Below are 18,510 nucleotides of genomic sequence, written 5' to 3' on the forward strand. Positions count from 1 at the left end.
ATGTGGCAAAGCAAGCTACTTGAGCATTTACTCAGTGAAATGTCCAAATCCGTCAAAGAAAATGGTGAAATAAGAATTCATAGGCTGTTAAATAAAAATACAACATCTCTCCCAGTGGCTGCTTATACTTGCAACTTGATAACCATTTCTTAGCTTGTTCTTTCCCTTATTATTTACTTGCTATAGGCAGCATTCTCACAGATGCAAAATGCTATATATCTGTTCTGCCTCAAAAATCCATTATGAAGTGTGCAACTGAGGTGCAAAACGGAAGACTTTCATTATCTTGCAGTGAAATAATTAACAGTATTTTTATTCTCTGTTATAGCCTAATTTGAAAAGACACCAAACTAGAAAATAACACTGATTTTTGTCAAGCCAGAGCTGACCTTCGGTCTAGCCCTCTGTTCCTATCAGAAGCAAATACCAGAAATTTCAAAGGATGCTTTTTCACAATCCTATTTCCAAAAACAGAGGCAAGCTTGAGCCAGAAAGGAGTACAGCTAAAAAACCTATCATTTATAATATTAATCATATTAGTTAAATTAGAATTGTCTATATTTTATATTGTTTGTTGTGATAAAATCAATCTGCAGAGGGGAACACCTTACGGTAGCATGCGAGCCAGGAATTCAGTGATTACCATAGATTTCTTTTTCTAGATACTGCAAGAAAAGCTGGCAAAATAATCTGTACACTTAGATGCAGCAAGCACTACAGTCATGGGGTTTTTGTCCAAAGCTATGAAAAGAAAAAAAATATAGACCATACAAATGTACAAACTTCTAACATAAAACCTACTCCAGAAAAATGTTTTATGGTAAAGGAGCATCAGAGCAAAAATTATGACAACTGCCTTTGCTAGAACGTGGAAGCATGGAGAGTTGCTTCCTGTAGGTTTGAATGACTTAAATAAATATGAAAGTACTGGTTATCTGAAGGCAAGACAAGGATATGTGTATAGGTATGTGTCGAGATAAGTCTGTGTCAAGTGAGAAGCGCAAAAGAATTGTTCAACATTGCAGAATAACTGAATAAAGTGTCTGACACTGTAGTAGCTTCTGGAAATTCCAATAGTATAATTTGTGTCCTGCATTTGGCTGAAGGAGGAAGAAATATTTTGAAGTCAATTTAATGCATGTGCCAGGTGCTTGGATTAGCAGCTCTGAAGGATAAAGTCCAAAGCACAGAGCAGCATTGCTGTCCCATATATTCTGTCTCATTCTGAAGGTTATGCTTTCTTTAGAGACAAGAGTGTAATTTAATCTCCATGTTCATTCAGCTCCTGGCTCAAAGCCCACGGAATCGGAGAGAATATTTCACCAATCGCAGGGGGCTGCGGTGTCATCCTTCTGTCACTTGACCTGGTCCTGTGAGCCATTTCTCTGGTGAATAATTCTGAGAGAGATGTTCTAGGACTGAACAATTTGACTAATTTTTAAGACCAGGACAGCAAAGAAGTGCTGTGTCTAGGCATGGGTATGTATGCACTACAAAGACCCCCAAAACATTTCTCACTTGTAACAATACTGAAAACCTACCTTTGTCTTGCGTTCTCTCAAGCCTTGTCTGAAATGTTTCCTTTTTTTCTTTCTCAGATAATGCTTCCCTTTCAACATGTTTGCTTTCTTAATGCAGGAGACAGTTCTGTATCTTTGAAAAAATTTGGATTGTCTAGTGCCATTTGTCAGGTCAGAGCACTATGTGCAGGACTGTCTCCAAACAAAGGTGTGTTGTTAAAAAAATCAAACCTTAATGTCTCTAATCAGACACAGAGGAATAACATTATTCTGGTTTTATTTTAGATTTTGCCAGTATGTCACCAGGATTATTTAAATAATTTATTTTTCTAATTTAAATTAAGTGAAAAATGCAGCACATGAACAAGACTAGAAATATCTCTGTTAAGTATTAAATCAGGGGGACAAGAAATCCAGCTTATTGAAGAATGTGGTGATTTACAAAAGAAAAACTAAAATGCATAGGTTTTTTTCTTGGTCCTAAGCACCACCAAGTTCTTTACTGATTGGAATAATTAACGGTTGTAATATTATCCTAAGGACAACGGGAGGAAACCACATTTTGGCTGTGACACGAATAATTGCTTTCCTACATTTACTTACTTTCTGCAGTAATAAATACACATAAGGCTCAGCTTAAGAATTTCACAATATACTTAAATTTCTGATCAAGCTGATTTGAATTACGTCTACCATGCTAACCTTTTTCAATAGAACTTTACAATATACTATAAAACTGTTGTTTAAACAATCCTCCCCATAATTACCACCAATAAATGATACCTTTTTATTGCCATTAGAACACTCTTAGTAACTGGTTTCCAGAGATTGCTGCAGTAACCTGTACATAACTTTGTGCTATGTTGTAAGCAGTTGTATGGTTTTCTTTTTAGAATTCTGAAACTGGAAAGGTTTAAGAAAACATGCAAAATGCTGAGGATACACGTAAGTGAAATATTTAATGTCCATCATTCATAAAAGTTACATTGTTTACATAGGGTTCATTAGTATATAATAAAAATGTCATCTTAATGAAAGATTTTCTGGCAAGTCTTTTATATGTTAATTTGTTTAACATATGCTTTGGCTATACAGCTAAATAGGAATATATTTTAAAAAATCTTTCTGCAAATAGTTGCTTAACAGTTACAAAACCTCATTACTAAGAATTGGTTATTGTTACACTTGCTTGTTGGCTTGTAAAAATCATCTGTGTTTTGGACAGGGAATCTTAGGACCAACTTTATGTAGCAAATGTGCTCATTGCATAGTGACCATGTAAACAGCTCAGGGACCCACAAATTATATCCTTGTACTCTAAAGTCACTGTGTAAAGTACACACTGTACTGCTCGTGTTTTCTTATCTTGATGAAGAATTTGGGGATTGCTTTATTGTTGATGCTGATGGGAATTTCTATTTAAAACAAGTCAGTTTTATACAAGTTAAAAAATTAACACCAAAGGAAATCATTTTACACTGTGCAATAGTATTGCTGCCTCATTCTTTTTGATTTTAGATATTTATATATATATATATATATATAGCATATTGGAACTGCACTGTACTGCTTCCTTTCAAAAGAAAAGTTTAAATTAGTTGGAACAATTAGCTATGTTTTTACATAAAGTTAACTATGTTTGCATCAAATAAAATGTTTATTAATGAAAGGTATTATACAAGAAACATCAAAGAGAAATTCATCATACAGAAATGTACACTATATGTGACAGATGGAAAAGTGCATGCAGAGTTGTCTCATTTTAAAAAAATTAATTCTGAAACAATAGTACTAAAGTTACTGGGTTTTGATTCCTATCATCTTGGATGAGTGAAAAGTTCTCCTTGAATTTACAAAAATCCATTTAACAGATATGACTAGTACACATTAGCAAGCAAGTGGAATGAATGCACTCAGATTTTATTTTACAAGTACTTGTGCTTGACAAATGTGATTTTTTTTTTTTAAAAGAAAAGGTTTCTTCAACTATGGGCTGGGTAGATTGCTGCCAGGTTGCTCTGGTTTTATACATAGGTTCTCTAAATTTGTTTTTGATACCACACAATTTGTTGAAGCCTTCAGTTCTGTTAATTAGACACCATAAAATAACGTATGTTTTGTTAACATTCAGGAAATGACATCGAGTCTTTTGTTTTTATTTTTTGGCTCAATAGATTTTTAAATGTATGATTATCATAACCTAATATTGTCTTTGTCTTCACTGCAGTGGATTTCCGATCAAACTTTTCCCCTTCTTTTAATACTTTAGGGAATTTTCAAACGTCGGGATGTTTGGCTGTAATGCCCCATGATTTGTTCTCCCTGAAAGAAATCATAGTGACAATTTATTAAACTACAGAGCAACCTGGCTTTTCGGGGTCTGCAATTCTATTTTGTGCTCAATATACCTAGCATTAAATCTTGATTCATTTCATCATACTATTTAGGTTATATTTTCATGCAATTACTTTAGCTCCTAGTTTTCTGGCTCTTTTAGAGGGCTAAGACAGGGTTTCAGTATCAAATCAGTGGGGCATTACTTTGCATGTTCAAAAAAGGAGGTTAAAAGGCTAAAATCTAAATTGCACCAGCAGTAGCATATACATTGAATATGAAGAAATTGAAAACCTAAGAAGGAACTGTACTTTAAAATATTTAAAAGGCCGTGTTTCTGTGTTTAATACCAATTGTTCATAGGTACCATAAAAGCAAAGAGACACACGGGTACATGTAGACCTTAAATTTTAAAAAAAGAAACAAAACAAAAAACCCCAACCAAAGAAAACCCCCCAAAAAACTGATGGGAAATAAAACTCCTTAGATTCAAAATGGTTTATTCACACAAATTTAATAGGATATATCACAATTGTTTGGTCCATAAATATTTAGGGGAAATAGTTTCTATACAATGCATTTATCAATAAACAAAGAAACAGGACAATTTTGCTAGACCACTTACTGTACTATAAACACGAAGCTCAATATATAAGATTATTGGATTTATCAACTATATCTGAAAGAGTGCACAACTGCTTTCTATGACATGTTTGTCCCCTCTAACAGGATACACCATAAAAAGAGTTTCAGAAATAAGAGGTAAAACAGTACAAAACTAGTGAGGTGTCAAAAGGGCTTAAAACAGTTAATTTAACAAACAACACATATATCCTGATTTTTCACAAACTTACTCCCAAGGTATATCATAAGGCACATAGTAGAACTGAGTTTTAATTAGTCTACTTAATAAAGTAGATCTCTAGTACCATATATTGTTCTGTCAAAGAACAAAATTTATAAGTATCAATATTTTTACCTGTAAAAGTGTATTAATAAAGATCTCAGCCTTACCAAGGTCTTTTGGTCTGGTTAGTGGTAAATGCCCATAAGGTAATAGAAATAGGAAAAGTCAAGATTCAATATCCGTAGAAGATGATAACCATACTTGCTAAATATATAATGGCAAACACACCTTTCTTCTATTACAGTGTTAACATCTCTTCCATCATCTTTTTTAAAAATAAGCTACTTTTCTGTGCTAATTTTCTAAAAACCCTGAGCAAAAATTACAATAATGCACTTTAATGTGGGCAGTGAACTGTCAATATGTAACCACACATTTATACAGCCAAAAAGGACACCTTTAAAATATATTAAATAGCCACTTTGACCACCAAAAAGAGATTTGATGGTGTCTAAAAAGTGGGGTATATGTGCAAAGTTATTCTTAACAATCCACTAAAAGCAAGACATAGATCTTGACTGGTTTTTGTTCGTTTTTGTTTCTGAGACTCTCCACAATCTAATTGGTGTTCAACTACAATAAAAGGATACAAATGAACATTCACCACTGCCCAGACCATTCAGACTTTTAGCTTAAATAAAACTAAAAAAAGAAAGATCACTATTGTAAACTAAGAAATGTATTCAGATCAGCATCCACAAGGCTTCTGAGTTTATCGGCTTTGAAGTTATTCACTGCCAATTCCTGGTTTTGTGTGATTTAACATTTTTTTCTTTTATACAAAGTTTAAAAAGTTAAAGTATATGTTAGAGATATTAATGAACTAAAGATTTTAAGTTCCTGTGTTAAACAAAGTGTCTGATACAATCTCAGGAAACATCTAAAGAAAATTCAAAATAGTAATTAATAAATTGTACTGAAAATTTTTTCCCTTAAACATCTTAATAAATTATATTTTGCTTATTTCCATTTCCCTGAAAAAAAAAAAAGGTAGGATTTGTCAAAAGTTCATTTGAATAGTACACATGCATACACCTTTTTGAAAATTATTTTTGTGCTCCCTAAAGTAACTGGGCAACCTCTTGTTTGCTTTGGAGGTACGGCATCAAAGCCTGTAGCCAACTGCAATTTTTATCTTTAATTCCAAAAATGCAGAGGTGCTTGACAGACAAAAATTAAAACCCCTCCCTAGGCAGCATTTCAGATCTGCAGGACTCTCCACTTGCATTGTTACTCTGCTATTGTTACTTTAATAACATTCTTATAGGAGTGAGCTCGCTCTGGAGGGTTTTTTCCAGATCTTGCCTCCTTAATGTGGGGCACAAATTTGGAGACCAACGGCCTGATCCTGCCATCCTCACCCACATGTGCTCTCATCACTGGGTCTCTCTCCAAGTCCTCCATCAGGCATGGCTTTCAGTGGTGGCCAAGGACGTCCCAGCTGGGTGTAGAACTGGCAGAGGAGCGTTTAGCTATCCCAGTGAGACTCCCCAGTGCTCAGGGAGAATCAGGCTTGAGACTACTGCATTAGGAAAGAGCACTGGTACTTCCAGTCTGATTGTTTCCATGATTACTCTAATTCACTTAGTATTTATTTTTCAGCATTTAAAAATAAATAGTACAAAACTTTTGGATGCATTATGAAAATAAAATTAAATTTGGGGTTCTTAAATGCTGTAAGTGAACATACAATCCTGAAGCAGCATTATTTTGGCTAAAATTAAAATAGTTTTTATCTGGTTATCAGAGAGGAATAGAATCTTCTTTTTTGGGGGGGGAACAATCAATTTTTTTCAAGGTTCTGGAAATAAGTAACATACAATTTAAAGAGGCACTTATTTGAATGATTCATCACCTTGTCTTCAGTCATTTCATAAATTTAAAGAATTTGAGTACAAATTGCCAACAATAAATGTTCGTATATTATAGCAACATATTACTTCAAACTCATTTGCCAGGTGGCTGCAGATGCTACACATCGAGCTGTTTATTTTCCCAAATATTTTGTGGGTTTGTTTGTTTGTTTTTTAAAAAGGCTTGAAAATAATAATAATTATAATAATAATTATAATAATAATAATAATAATGAAGAGTAAGAATTTTAAAAAAGAAAAGGAACTGTTAGAAAAGGTTCGTTAAGGTAGTTTGTGAGGGGCTCCCGGATTCGTGGCTGTCCAAGTTAGAGGTCACTGATGTCACTACAGTGATAGTGGGATTGGTCAGGTCTGTTAAAGTGGTCGCAGTGCCGGGTGGAGTGAGTGCGCCGCTGTCTGCTGAGGGCGGTGCCGGGAGCGAGGTGCCGTCAGCTTTATCGACACCCCCATTCTCCTGCCGCAAAAGGTTCCTTCTGAATTTGGCTCTTGCGTTTTGAAACCAAACCTGCAAACCAATCCCAATGGATTTCTTTACCGATGCTTGTTTTGCTTTGCTTATTTTTGTCTTTGTTCTCGCTTTTTAAATTCATTTTTGATGTTTGATTTTGTGTGGCACATTACCTAAGTCATTCTGTAGCTTATCTTGCTACTGGTGATACTGACTCTCTGTGCACAGGCCCAGGGCTACAGGTGCTTACAGTCCTCAGAGAGCAGCCTCAAGAAAAATCTGCTTGCTCACTTACCCAAAGAGAGCAACTCTCTTGATGGCCACATAGTGTTTCTTGAGATGGGTAGCTTTGAGGTCAGGACACACAAAGATTGAAGCAAAGAGTGAGTGAGCAGATTTTTGCCAAGGCTGAAACCTTGCCTTGATTATTTGAAAAGGCTGAAGAGGAAGGAGGGGTGATTACACTGTCCCTGTCTTACAGATTGTTGATATGGGTCATCTAGTCTTTCTGTTCTATAAGGATCGCTGGCAGTGTTTGAGGTGACATGTAACACGGACAGGAATTGCCACTAATAGATTCTCCTTCTACCTCACTCTCTGCCCTTCTTTGGCACTCTGCATGTAATACACACCTCGTTTTAACTTCACTGAGCTATCACAGACCATATAGGGATTTCTAACATAATTCACTAGGCTGTCCTTCACAGGGACTTTTGACTATGCAGGCCCTTAAGGAAAACAGTCGTCTAACAAGCATTGGGAGGGGGAGCCAGCTGGTCCTGGAGGATCATATTGGTCAAAGCTTACTTCAAACACATCAGGAATCTGCTTACTGAGGGGCCACATTAACTCCTTCAGGGGAGCCCACAGGCTTCACCCATAAAATCAGTAGATTTGCCACCTCTATCCTTAGTGCAGTCACCACAGAGAGACCACCGACCCCAGGAGTTCTACTGGGTGGGTGGACTCTGAAGACATTCTCTTCATGGTGAGGATGCAGCTACTCATAAACCACAGTTTTGTGTTTGGCTGCCTCGGGGCAATAAGGCGCACACATTTGGCACTTCTGCCACATAACACCATATCCCTCTGCACACCCACTAGGGACACACCCAGCAAAAGTATTTCTACATACATTGCTATAGTTACATATAAGGGAAAGGCTATTGACTAGCAGGGGGAAATTCTGTCAAGCCTGTCATGTGGCTTCTTACCTGCAGAACTCTCTTGGTCAGGCCTGTTTTCTGGGCAAGCTGCTTGAGGTCCTTGGCATCTGGGTTGTGGTTGATAGCAAAGTAGGACTTCATGGTACGAAGCTGGTGGTGTTTGAAGGAGGTACGCATGCGCTTTGTTTTCTGGGATGGGGGATAAGGCTGCTGGTCTCTGTCCAGGTGATCTGCCTCATTCTCATTACAACCTGTCAAATAAACAAAGTGGAGCAAGGAGTTAGTGCCATGCATCATGTAGGATAAATGAATCAAGGCAAAAATCTTGAGTAACAGGAGGGAAGGAGGGAAGGTGGGAAGGCGAGAAGGCAGGCAGGCAGGCAGGCAGGCAGGCAGGAAGGAAGGAAGGAAGGAAGGAAGGAAGGAAGGAAGGAAGGAAGGAAGGAAGGAAGGAAGGAAGGAAGGAAGGACTAAGATAGTACAAGGATAAGTACAGATGTGATAATTGATATGACCAAAAGAGATCCAGAATATTGTCATTTCCTATTCTTGTCCTATGTCCCCCAGGCCTGTACCTACTGAGAGAAGACTTTGAAAGTTCTCTCTCCTTTGGCATTTATTTCAAACAAGTCTTTTCCCTGTGGTGATGGTTTTGCTTTGGGCGCTCAAAGAGTCATTTGAAATCTCATTCAGATTTTGAAATCTTACTCATTGAAACATCCTTAGCTTGAGAGAAGAGTTAAGGTCAAACCAGCATTTTGAATGTTCCTGAGCTTTTTCCCCAAATCACAAGCACCTATAAAAAGAGATGTACAGCAGGGAAGTTTGTTGTGATAGTTCATCAAGAAAGCTGAGGGTTTTGCTGGTAAAATGTATGCTTTTGGACTCTGCCTGGGAGTCTATATGAACTGCTTGAAGCCCTTCATCTGTAAAACATATCCAGGAAGCAGTTGCATCAAGACGATCCAGACCCCCAATCCCAATCAACAGTAGGTCTTAGTACTGGTTTAGGACACTTCTACAAGCAAGCAGCTAGGAGCTCAAAACTTGAAGAGTTTCTCTTCTTTCCCTGATTCAGTATTTTCAAAGTGTCTATGAAAGATAAGTTTGTTTCAGATTACATGTTTTTGGATGTGAATTGTACACAAGGGTTGCAGCTCTTTGGGGATGGTGGCATCATTATTTAATATTGGAGAAAGAAATTACAGCATTCGCAAAAAGAAAAGTAAGAAATGCATCTGTGCTTTTCTTTCCAGCTTAAACAAAAGGGTTAGCAATTTCTAGGATCTCATTTTATAAAGACAGTTCAGTCACACAGGAGAAAATTAATGGTGTCATCATAGCAGGGAATATTAATTAAAGAAGAGCTAATTAAAAATGTTTCAGAATGTCTATAAATTAGACAGTTTCATTAGTTGCTCATTTTGATTCTTGAACTGCTTTCCAATAGTTACTGGATTATTTACAAGGCCTAGCTGATCCCCATTCCTAATTGAGAGAAAGAGAGAGAGAAGAGAAAGGGGGAAGGCACACAATACAGAAAGACTGATGTCAGCAGTGCTGAAAACAGAGGCAAAGCAACTTGAAACCACAAGAAAATAAAAAGCTTCTTGAAGGTGTTTTCTCTTTTGAATTATAAGACAAGTCAACATGAACAGATGCTGGTAAGACAACACTTTGACAGAAAATCAGGTGAATATTTAATTATAGCTAGCTTTGCTCCTAGTCTTGGTAAGAAGTATATCTGTACTTTCAAACAAAGTAAGCTGACACTTCTGAAAACACCAGGAGTTGAAAGTTGCCTTAAAAACAATTTCAGACCAGATTTGGATTGTATTTACTACTTGTTTTCACAAGCAATCACACTGCCTTCAGTCAAACTGCGTGGGCTGTAACTTATGAGCTGACATAAATCAGAGTACCAGAATTCAGTCCTCAGGTTTTACTTCAGAGTCGCAAACTGCTTGTCTGTGTTGTTTTTCTTGGGCCACTCAGGCTTATAGCAGCAACACAAACTTCCTCAGGCTCCTCTGTCCTGCTTAGTGCCTTTGTTTCTGTACTCTACTCTTTTTTCTTCTTTTTCTTTTTGTCGGTGGTCTACTTTATTTTGGTTTTTATTTTCAAGAGAAAATGAGAAGAGGGCTCCAAGTATCTTCAGACAATCCTGGTTTATACAATGATTATAGCTCACTCTGTTTTATATAGTGTTGTGTGGTTTGCCCACATCCTAGAGCAGAGTCTTAAACTATCTGTCTCCTGGAGAACTAAGGGAAAGCACAAAGTCAGGCAAGACGCTGCTCATTTCTTTGCTGCAGGATTGGAGGGTTGTTTAATTTCTGCTTTCAAAAGAGCTAGAACAGTTCAGCTCTTATTGCCAAGAATTCTTCAAGTGAACTCTTCATAGTTTTTCACACACACACGCACACACACACACATAATGAAATAAAGTAAATAGCTCTTTGAGGAACAGATGTGTAAAATATTTTCCTAAGGAAATCTTCTTCACCATCTTATTTCCATATCCTCTAAGCTCTAATTCAACACAGTTTCCCTTAAAATATATATTAATTATATGATATAAGATGTAATATAGAGAAAGCCTTGAATGTTTTAAGTACTTTTGAATAGTTTCTTCCATTTTTCACATTAATTCCAGACAGCTTGCAAGTATGAGTGATTTCTACCTCATAACATTTTGAGTTATTTATTGTTGTGCTTCCACTTTACAACCGAGGGGCTGTGAAAAAGAAATTAAACTAGCAAACAAAATACAGAATAGAAAAGCTGTTGTAGATTCTGCAGCAGAGTCTGATTTTCCATTCTGGACCAGGGCTCAGCTCCCCTGTAACATAATGTGCACACAAATCTAAGCCAGGGCCTGCTGCGTGGCTGCGAATACACACATGCTCATGCTCAGCTGGGTAAAACTGTTGGCTTCATCGGAGTTTCATTTTTAAAGCTCGGGGTAGTTTTCCATAATGGCTTGGCACATGGTATGGACGCCGCTGCCGGGACTGTTTGGGAAGGAACTGGGCTTACTGGGGAGGTCACGGCCGCGGTGCCCCCAGCCCCGGAGTGCCGCGGGTGAGGAGCTGCGGGAGCGGCTGCGGGCGCGGCCGTGTGCGGCTCGGTGCGCTCCGGGCAGGGTGCGGGGCAGGGCTGTGCCCGTGCCTGTCCCCATCCCCGCGGGAACGGCGCGGGACACCGCCACACGGCCCGGACACCGCCCGCCCGCCGCGGCCGGGGGCTGCGGGGCCCGCTGCTCCCTCGGGAGGCGGCAGCCGTGCATCCGACGCTGAATTTCTGCGGACTGTTCGCCTTTTGTAAATGATTACGTGCAAGAGCAGTTACTGAGTCACAGGGCAGAGAACGAAAAATGTGTGTAGGGAAGTGGCTGCCAATTAGTTCGAGACTTTTTTTTCTCTCAAGAAGCGGTTTCATCTACTGCAACTTATTTCGTAGCTGTTCCAGATTCTCTTTCCTCCCCCTGGATTTGGGGCGCGGTGGGTCAATGGGCTGGAGCCCTTTGCACCGGATGCACTGTTTGGCTGCAAACTTTCTCGAGACCATGTGTCAACCCTGGACATAGCTAGATAATGATTATAAAAAAGAATAAAATCACGGCCTTAACAGAAGAGATTTCTCAGCCATCTAGCCTCAGTCCAAAGCATCAGAGCGTTTGTTGATTTGTTTTGGTTTGCTCTTTTTTGTCTCCGTTGCCCGGAGGATTCTGTGAGTTCTCAATGCAATAAGCTGTGTTTTCATAATGGGTGGTGCTTTTTAATCTGATTTGGAGTCAGTGGTACATCTTATATGGCCCGTTGTTGTAAAGAAGGGGAGTTTTAAGACCAGCACACAAAGATTATGTCAGCATTCGCAAATAATGTCTCCCTTGAGTCCTGATCTGAAGTTTAAGGGGAGCTTTATCATATCCACAACTCCTCATTTTACCACAACTTCTGATTCTAATTTTAACGCTATATTGTCCCTAGGATTATTTCCCTTTAGGAATCTGGGGAATCGGGTGATGCTGTGTGGACCAGGGATACAGACCAGAGCGGAGAGCGGGCACACGGGAAATCCACCATTGGAAGCTGGGGCTGAATGAATCCTGGCTGCGCTACAGGTTCCCTTTTCTTTAGCAGCTTTCAGGATTGATTGGAAGCCGCTCCGTAGCCAGGGATTCCAATGTCATCTTCAATTAACAAGGAACAATTAGCGCAGTGATTACCCTGGCTCCAAGGTCTACGCATCAGAGGAGATGAAATCGCCTCGCACAGCTCCCTGGTTCCCAGCTAAAGGCCGTTTCACGAGCGGCCCCAGAGGAGGTGCCGAGGGAGGGGTGAGGAGGGCAGGGGGGCGGTGGAAGATTCCTTATGGATCTCAGTGGCAGCGGGTTGAAGTTGGTGCAGGAGAGAGAGCTCCGGGCCGAGAGCTGTGCACTGTTACCGACCCGCGATTGTCGGAAGGGGAGGCCCTGACCCCTCTCCCGGCTCCCCGGTGGGGCCAGCCGTCCGCAGCCCTGGGCCCTGGGCCCGGGGCCCGCGGCTCCCTGCTCCTGCCGGGACGGCTCCTCGCTTCACGGGGAAGCACACCTTGCATCACTCCTGCTTCCTACGGCTTTCTTTCCTCCGTTACTGTCCATGGGAAGCTTAAGGTTCCCCAAAACGATTTTGGAGTCGGGAGTTTGCCAATTCGTATTTACCCTTCCTGCTTTCGTCCTTCATCTAATGAAACTCTGCCTCAACTGCTTGGTCATACCTGAAACTCCTGTACCTCTGGCCACTAGCACTGTTTATACATGGGTTGGGTACTCAAGTGACTGGAGTTATAGAGGATATTTAATGTAGGGCAACACTTGTTCCTTTCCTACTGTTGAGAGAACAGAAATCATTCTCCTTAATTACATTTGTTAGGGTTTAGTTACAGGAAACAACATTTATTCGTTGACCTCTTGTACAGTTTGATCATTTATATGTCACTAAAACAGAATTATTCAGCCTGAAGAATTAATCACTATAAATTCAATATATAAATTGAGTTATATGCATACTACATTGGTATTGTAGGAACCATATACTATAACTTTTACTCTATTTTTTCTGATTCATTTGGCTACTCCTAATTTGAGGTTTAAGTGGTGAATTTTTTTAGCTAATAAAATATAAATAATGATAACTGCATCTCTGAGATTCCAGCAGAGAAAGCTACGTGGTTTTGGGGTTGGGTTGGGTTTTTTTTTCTTTTTTTTTTTTTTTTTGTCTTTACCCTGGGAAGTGGGTAGGTTTGGGTGTTTGACATTAATAGGCAAAGACAGCCTTTGAGGAGGGCTGCTGTTAGCTTTCCTGCAAATGCTCCAACCCTCAGAGGGCTGTTTGTTTGATTTTCCAATGGTTAAGCAAGATTTGGCCTGGCTGAGTTATTCACGCACTGCCTGGCTGAGGGGAAGCCCGAGAACGCTCTGTTCGGGGGAGCGGGAGGCAGACTCGGCGTGTGTTTCCCACCTGAGTTGTAGCTGACGATGTCCACTCCCAAGGCAGGGCTCTTTCGTTTCCTGGGCCTCCCCTTCTGGACCGTGCCAGTGCCGTTGAAGTAAGGCAGGGCCAGCCCTCCGCTCTTGGCGGCCAGCTCGGTGTAGCTCAGCTGAGGGGGGTATTCTCCTTGCAAAAGGGACTCGAAGTGGGCCCTGCAGTAAACCAGGTTGTCCTTCATGCCAAAGTGATCGCCCGTGGTCAGAGTCTTGTTGCAGGTGGTGCAGGTGAAGCAGCTCAGGTGATAAACCGATTCCCTGGCTCTCATGACCATTTCAGAGGCTGAGATCCCAAGGTGGCAGCGGGCACATCTCTGCACGGAGAACCTTCTGAAGGAAACAGAAAAGTGGGCATCAACTAGAACGGCGAAGGCAGAGCTTGCCCCGGTGCCTCCCGCCTTCCCTCCCGGCCACGTGAGGGAGCCTGTCCCCGACAGGGTCGCGCCCCTCGGCCCCAGGACGGCTCGTGACACCGGCTGTGGCCCCTGGTCCGCCTGGCGTCGGGACAGCCCCAGGGAACCGGCCCTGAGGTCCCAGGGGAGCGGCTCGCCCTCCCCGCGGAGCTGACCCGTTCTCCCGGGACTTTGGCGAAGGCGCTGCCGCTGCCCGTGCGCACGGGGCCAGCGGGGCCAGGCGGGCCGGAGCGGGGGGAGCCGGGCCCCGCTCTCCTGGCGCTCCTGTCAAGACGAGGAGAGCCGCGGGGCGCTGGCCAGCGGGACAGCTGTAACACACGGACCAGCGGGGCCCGCTCCCCGGGCCCGGCCGCGGGGCTGGGCGGGGCGGCGGGCTCCGGCCCTCGGGAAAACCGGCCAGATGCGCCCAGAGGGGAATTTCGGTCGGGTCTTCACGGAGGGAAACCGCCGAGCAGCGGGAGAGCCTTCGCCTGTTTGTGCACCGCCACACATGCTCAGTCAGCGCGTCCTCTGACGGCCCGTTCAGTTTGGAAACGTGCGAGACTTTTCTGAGGGGACTAAGGATTAAGGAATCGCTGACTGAGAAAAGCAACCTTTGAAAGCCCGTGTGGAGAAAAGAGCGTTTCCGTTCACAGTGCCTTTTGAGGGGATATGTTTTGAACCCATGAGGACTGATTGCTGTACCTGTAGTAATCCTCCTTGCAGTAAATACTGCCGTCCTTGGCAAAGCAGGTGAGTTCTGACTCCAAAGCCAGTTTACATTCACAGCACTTAAGACACCTGAGGTGCCATTGTTTGTCAACAGCCAGCAGGTAATATCTGTCTGAGATCTTCCCTCCACAACCAGCACACAAAGCAGGCTTCTCGGGGCTCATGGGGGGCATGTTCTGCAAAACAACCACACCGCAAGGGATGAGACAGGGAGAGAAAGACAGGCAGGCAGGCCGGGCTGGGGACGGGTCCTGCGCAGGGCCCGGGGCTCGTACAAAGGCACGGCTCTCTGGGACCAAACTCCGGGCTCCCGGCGGGAAGTTTGAGGAGGAACCGGGACCATCCCCGCTAGTAAAGTGTTTACCGTGATTCACAGTAAACCTCTCCTTACGATCTCGTGTCATTTCAGTACTTGAAAGCAACGGATTAGGCCGCACTAGGAAAAGCAGAGCCCGTTCTTTACTGAGGTTCTGAACTTAAAGTCTGAGGCTTCCCCGTTTTTTTAGCGTTGTAATCTTAAAGCACTTCACAGGAACAGTGTTTTAAAGTAGAAAAATACCGGTTTGCTGTTCCTAAAGTTTATGGCAGAGGGCTCAGGCTTGCACTCATTCTGTGGCAAATTTTCACCCGTATTTAAACGAGCCACAACCGCGTCTCTAAAGAAAGATAGGCCTTTTAAAACAGGAGTAAGAGAAAGCAGACAGGTGGATAGTGTAAAGAGCAGCGAGTATGAACGCTCGCCAGCCCGGCCAGGGACGTGGGCAGAGCGGTGGCACGGGCTGGTTTCAGCTCAAACCAGTATCTTTTTCTCAGTAAACTTCTGCGAGTTCCCATTGATCTGCTCCCCACGAGGAGTGCCGCTCGGGACAAAGGGAGATGGAGGGACGGCGGAGACAAAAGCTCAGCCGTGAAACTTGGGGCAGCTTTTGCTGATAAAGTTACAGAGGAAAAAACCTCCCAAACATCTTGTTCTAAAGTCTCAACTGTTGTAAAGTGGTAAGTCTGCATTCATTTTTCAGTCTGAAGTTGTGTTCCTCGCTCCCTTTCCTTTTTAGCAATGGAAAGATGAGTTAAATTTACATTGCAAATCCTCATGTAACAAAGCATGGGTTTATTTAAGAGAGGGGGTAAAGGACCCTAAGTCTCAAAACCTTAAAGCAGTTTTCCAGGTCGTTACTTTGTGTGCAGAGCCTTGTGCGCGATCGGCGGAAGCCCTACAAGTTGGAGAAACGGAGATCTCGCTTTGCACAAAGCGCAGCGTGACACTCGATTTCTCCGCCATCCCTTAGTACATATCCGAAAACTTTGGTCCTTATGACTAAGTAAATAGGAGATGTTACTTTCTAAGCAAAGTAATCAGCAGGCAAAACACTCAGAGAGAGCGGTGCCTCTGTATCAATCACACGCTTCAGACCAAAGACAGTTACGAAAAGTAAGTAGTCGCGGTTTGAGGTTTAATTTAGGAGGTGCCAGAAGCGCAGAATAAAAATAAAGCACACCTCGGGAGCTCCAGCGGCAGCCCTGTTCGCAGGGGCAGAGCGGCCGCAGGCAGCCGCGGGGGCAAAAGGCTGCTCCGCCGCAAGGGCTGAAACCCCGTCCCTGCCGCGGTTTGGAACAGATTCCCCGCTAATCCAGAGAGCACACGCAGCGACATGGATTAGACAAATGTACAACCGAGCCTGGCCAGCACAGCACCCAGACTTACGGGTGGGTTTACAGGGAGCATCGGAAGGGATTCCACAAGCAAGGGGTGGCAGGGAAGGGGCAGAGGGAGGCAGCGTCTTTCTCTTCCCCAAAGTCAGGGTCTGTCCCGATGCGGGTCCATGCTTGCAGGGATTCCCTCGCAAAGAGCGCCAGCTCCATTCTTACCGTATCTCGGCCGTTCATCTGTCCCCCTTTGGCTAGGCGGGACTCGGTCTTGGATCGCCTCTCCATCTCTTCCATGATTCCTTGGATGTGGCCTCCGGAGATCCCGTGGAAAAGCATGGCTGGGGGACGGAAAGGACAAGTATTTTCTTCTGCTCTGCACCCCACTATTTCCATATACAGACCCCAGAGTCTTTAGATCATCCAAAATGTTTACACCGAGGCGCACAGCGCAGGGAGGGAGGTTGCAAATAGGAACTTCTCTTTGCGCAAGCACTGAGGGCTTCCTGAAGATGTGCAGAAAACAAACAAGGGGGAGAAAATATAATAATAATTAGTTTAAAAAATAAAATAATAAAAGCTAGCTAAAGGATCTGTTACTGTTCTGGAGAGCTGGGGGCTTCTGACTGGAGAGACTTGGACCTGGGGCAGTAGAATCAGTCGGGAAAGGATATAGTTTTCAATACAAAGAAAGCAAAAAGAAGTGCTATTTTCAGCAGTCCCTGGTTGCTTTAAAGTTCCCAGTGCCTGTAGGTTGGATTTGGGACTGCTGCTTTCCGGAGCTCTGTCCAATTTGTTAAGAGACTAAAGCCAGCCCATTTTTGATAATTTAGTAGGAGGAGTTCTCTCCCTTGAGCTGCCACTGATTTTTATTCAGACAACAAAGACCTGTCATACTCCTCTCAACCCCTAGTGATGGGCAAGCAGTGACAAACATTACGGTCGGTGCTGTGGGTGGGGTGGGATTTATTACCTCCCCCAAACACGGAGTCCCGGGAGTTGGCGGCGACGGTGCCTGGCGAGGGGCAGGGTGGCCCGCTCTCCCCCGCGGGGCCCCGCTCCCCCCGGGCCGCGCCGCGGGAACCTCCGTTCGGCGGCAGCTCGAGCTGGCCCCGCCGTGCCCGTCTCCGCCGCGGGAGCGGGAGAAGGGAGAGGAGCGCCGGTGCCGCGCAGCCGAGCCGGGCCGGAGCGGCCGGAGCGCTCCCCGCGCCCCGGGCCCGCCGAGGGGCGCTGAGGCTGGGGGGAGCCGCGGAGGCAGGGGCGGCCCGGGCAGTTCGAGCACTTCCCGGGACGCTACCCCGCGGTGCCCCCGCCCGTACCCACAGCAGGATGCGGCCCCTCCGCGGGGCCGGTCCCGGCCGGCCGGGGACGCCCTAGCAGGACCCTCTCCCCTCGCCCGCTCCCCGGCCGCGGGCTGCGAACGATCATTGTGTGCAGGGGACCGGGCGGTGCATTCCTTCCAGGCTAATCTCTCTGTCTGCTCTCCCTCCCCTCCGTTCCCCGTTTTCCTACTTACTTTTCACACCACTCTTCCTTGCCTTTCCCTGAAACAGCTGCTGGCTGTTTCCTGACACCTCGATCCCTACTGAAGGATCTTCCTGGCGGCAGTCCTGCGCTCCCTGCTCCCTGGGGAACACTCCACACCAAACCCTAGCGCGACTAGTGAAAGAAGTACCCCAGCCCCCACTTCCTTTCCAAAGCATCCCAGAGACATCCTCAGGGGCTCCTCGAGTCACCTCTTCCATGTAACCCAAGATTCAGGCAGCAAGTTTCCTCCCCTCTCTTTCCCCCTAAGTAGCTAAAATTAATGTTATTTGCAGATTGAATGTTGTTACATTCCTCCGAGTGCCAGAATACAGCTCATAAAACACAATTTCACACAAAGATGAAGTCAATCAAGTGAAATAAGCCGGGATTTTTTTTCTCTGTTGGCACACTAGACCCTGGACAGCAGGGCTGC

General features: G+C 43.7%; 1 protein-coding gene across 1 annotated transcript; it reads right to left on the minus strand.

Moving 5' to 3' along the window:
* Window positions 1–2,460: 2,460 nt before the first annotated feature.
* Window positions 2,461–18,295, minus strand: LHX9 (LIM homeobox 9). Its single transcript, XM_030953462.1, is given in 8 exon segments — window positions 2,461–7,140; window positions 8,298–8,500; window positions 13,754–14,109; window positions 14,877–15,079; window positions 16,773–16,891; window positions 16,987–17,020; window positions 17,022–17,056; window positions 18,067–18,295. Coding segments are annotated over 8 exon segments (1,437 nt in total). The 3' UTR covers window positions 2,461–6,882.
* Window positions 18,296–18,510: the final 215 nt, after the last annotated feature.

The sequence above is a fragment of the Camarhynchus parvulus genome, chromosome 8 (assembly GCF_901933205.1).
Source record: "Camarhynchus parvulus chromosome 8, STF_HiC, whole genome shotgun sequence".
Lineage (NCBI taxonomy): Eukaryota > Metazoa > Chordata > Aves > Passeriformes > Thraupidae > Camarhynchus > Camarhynchus parvulus.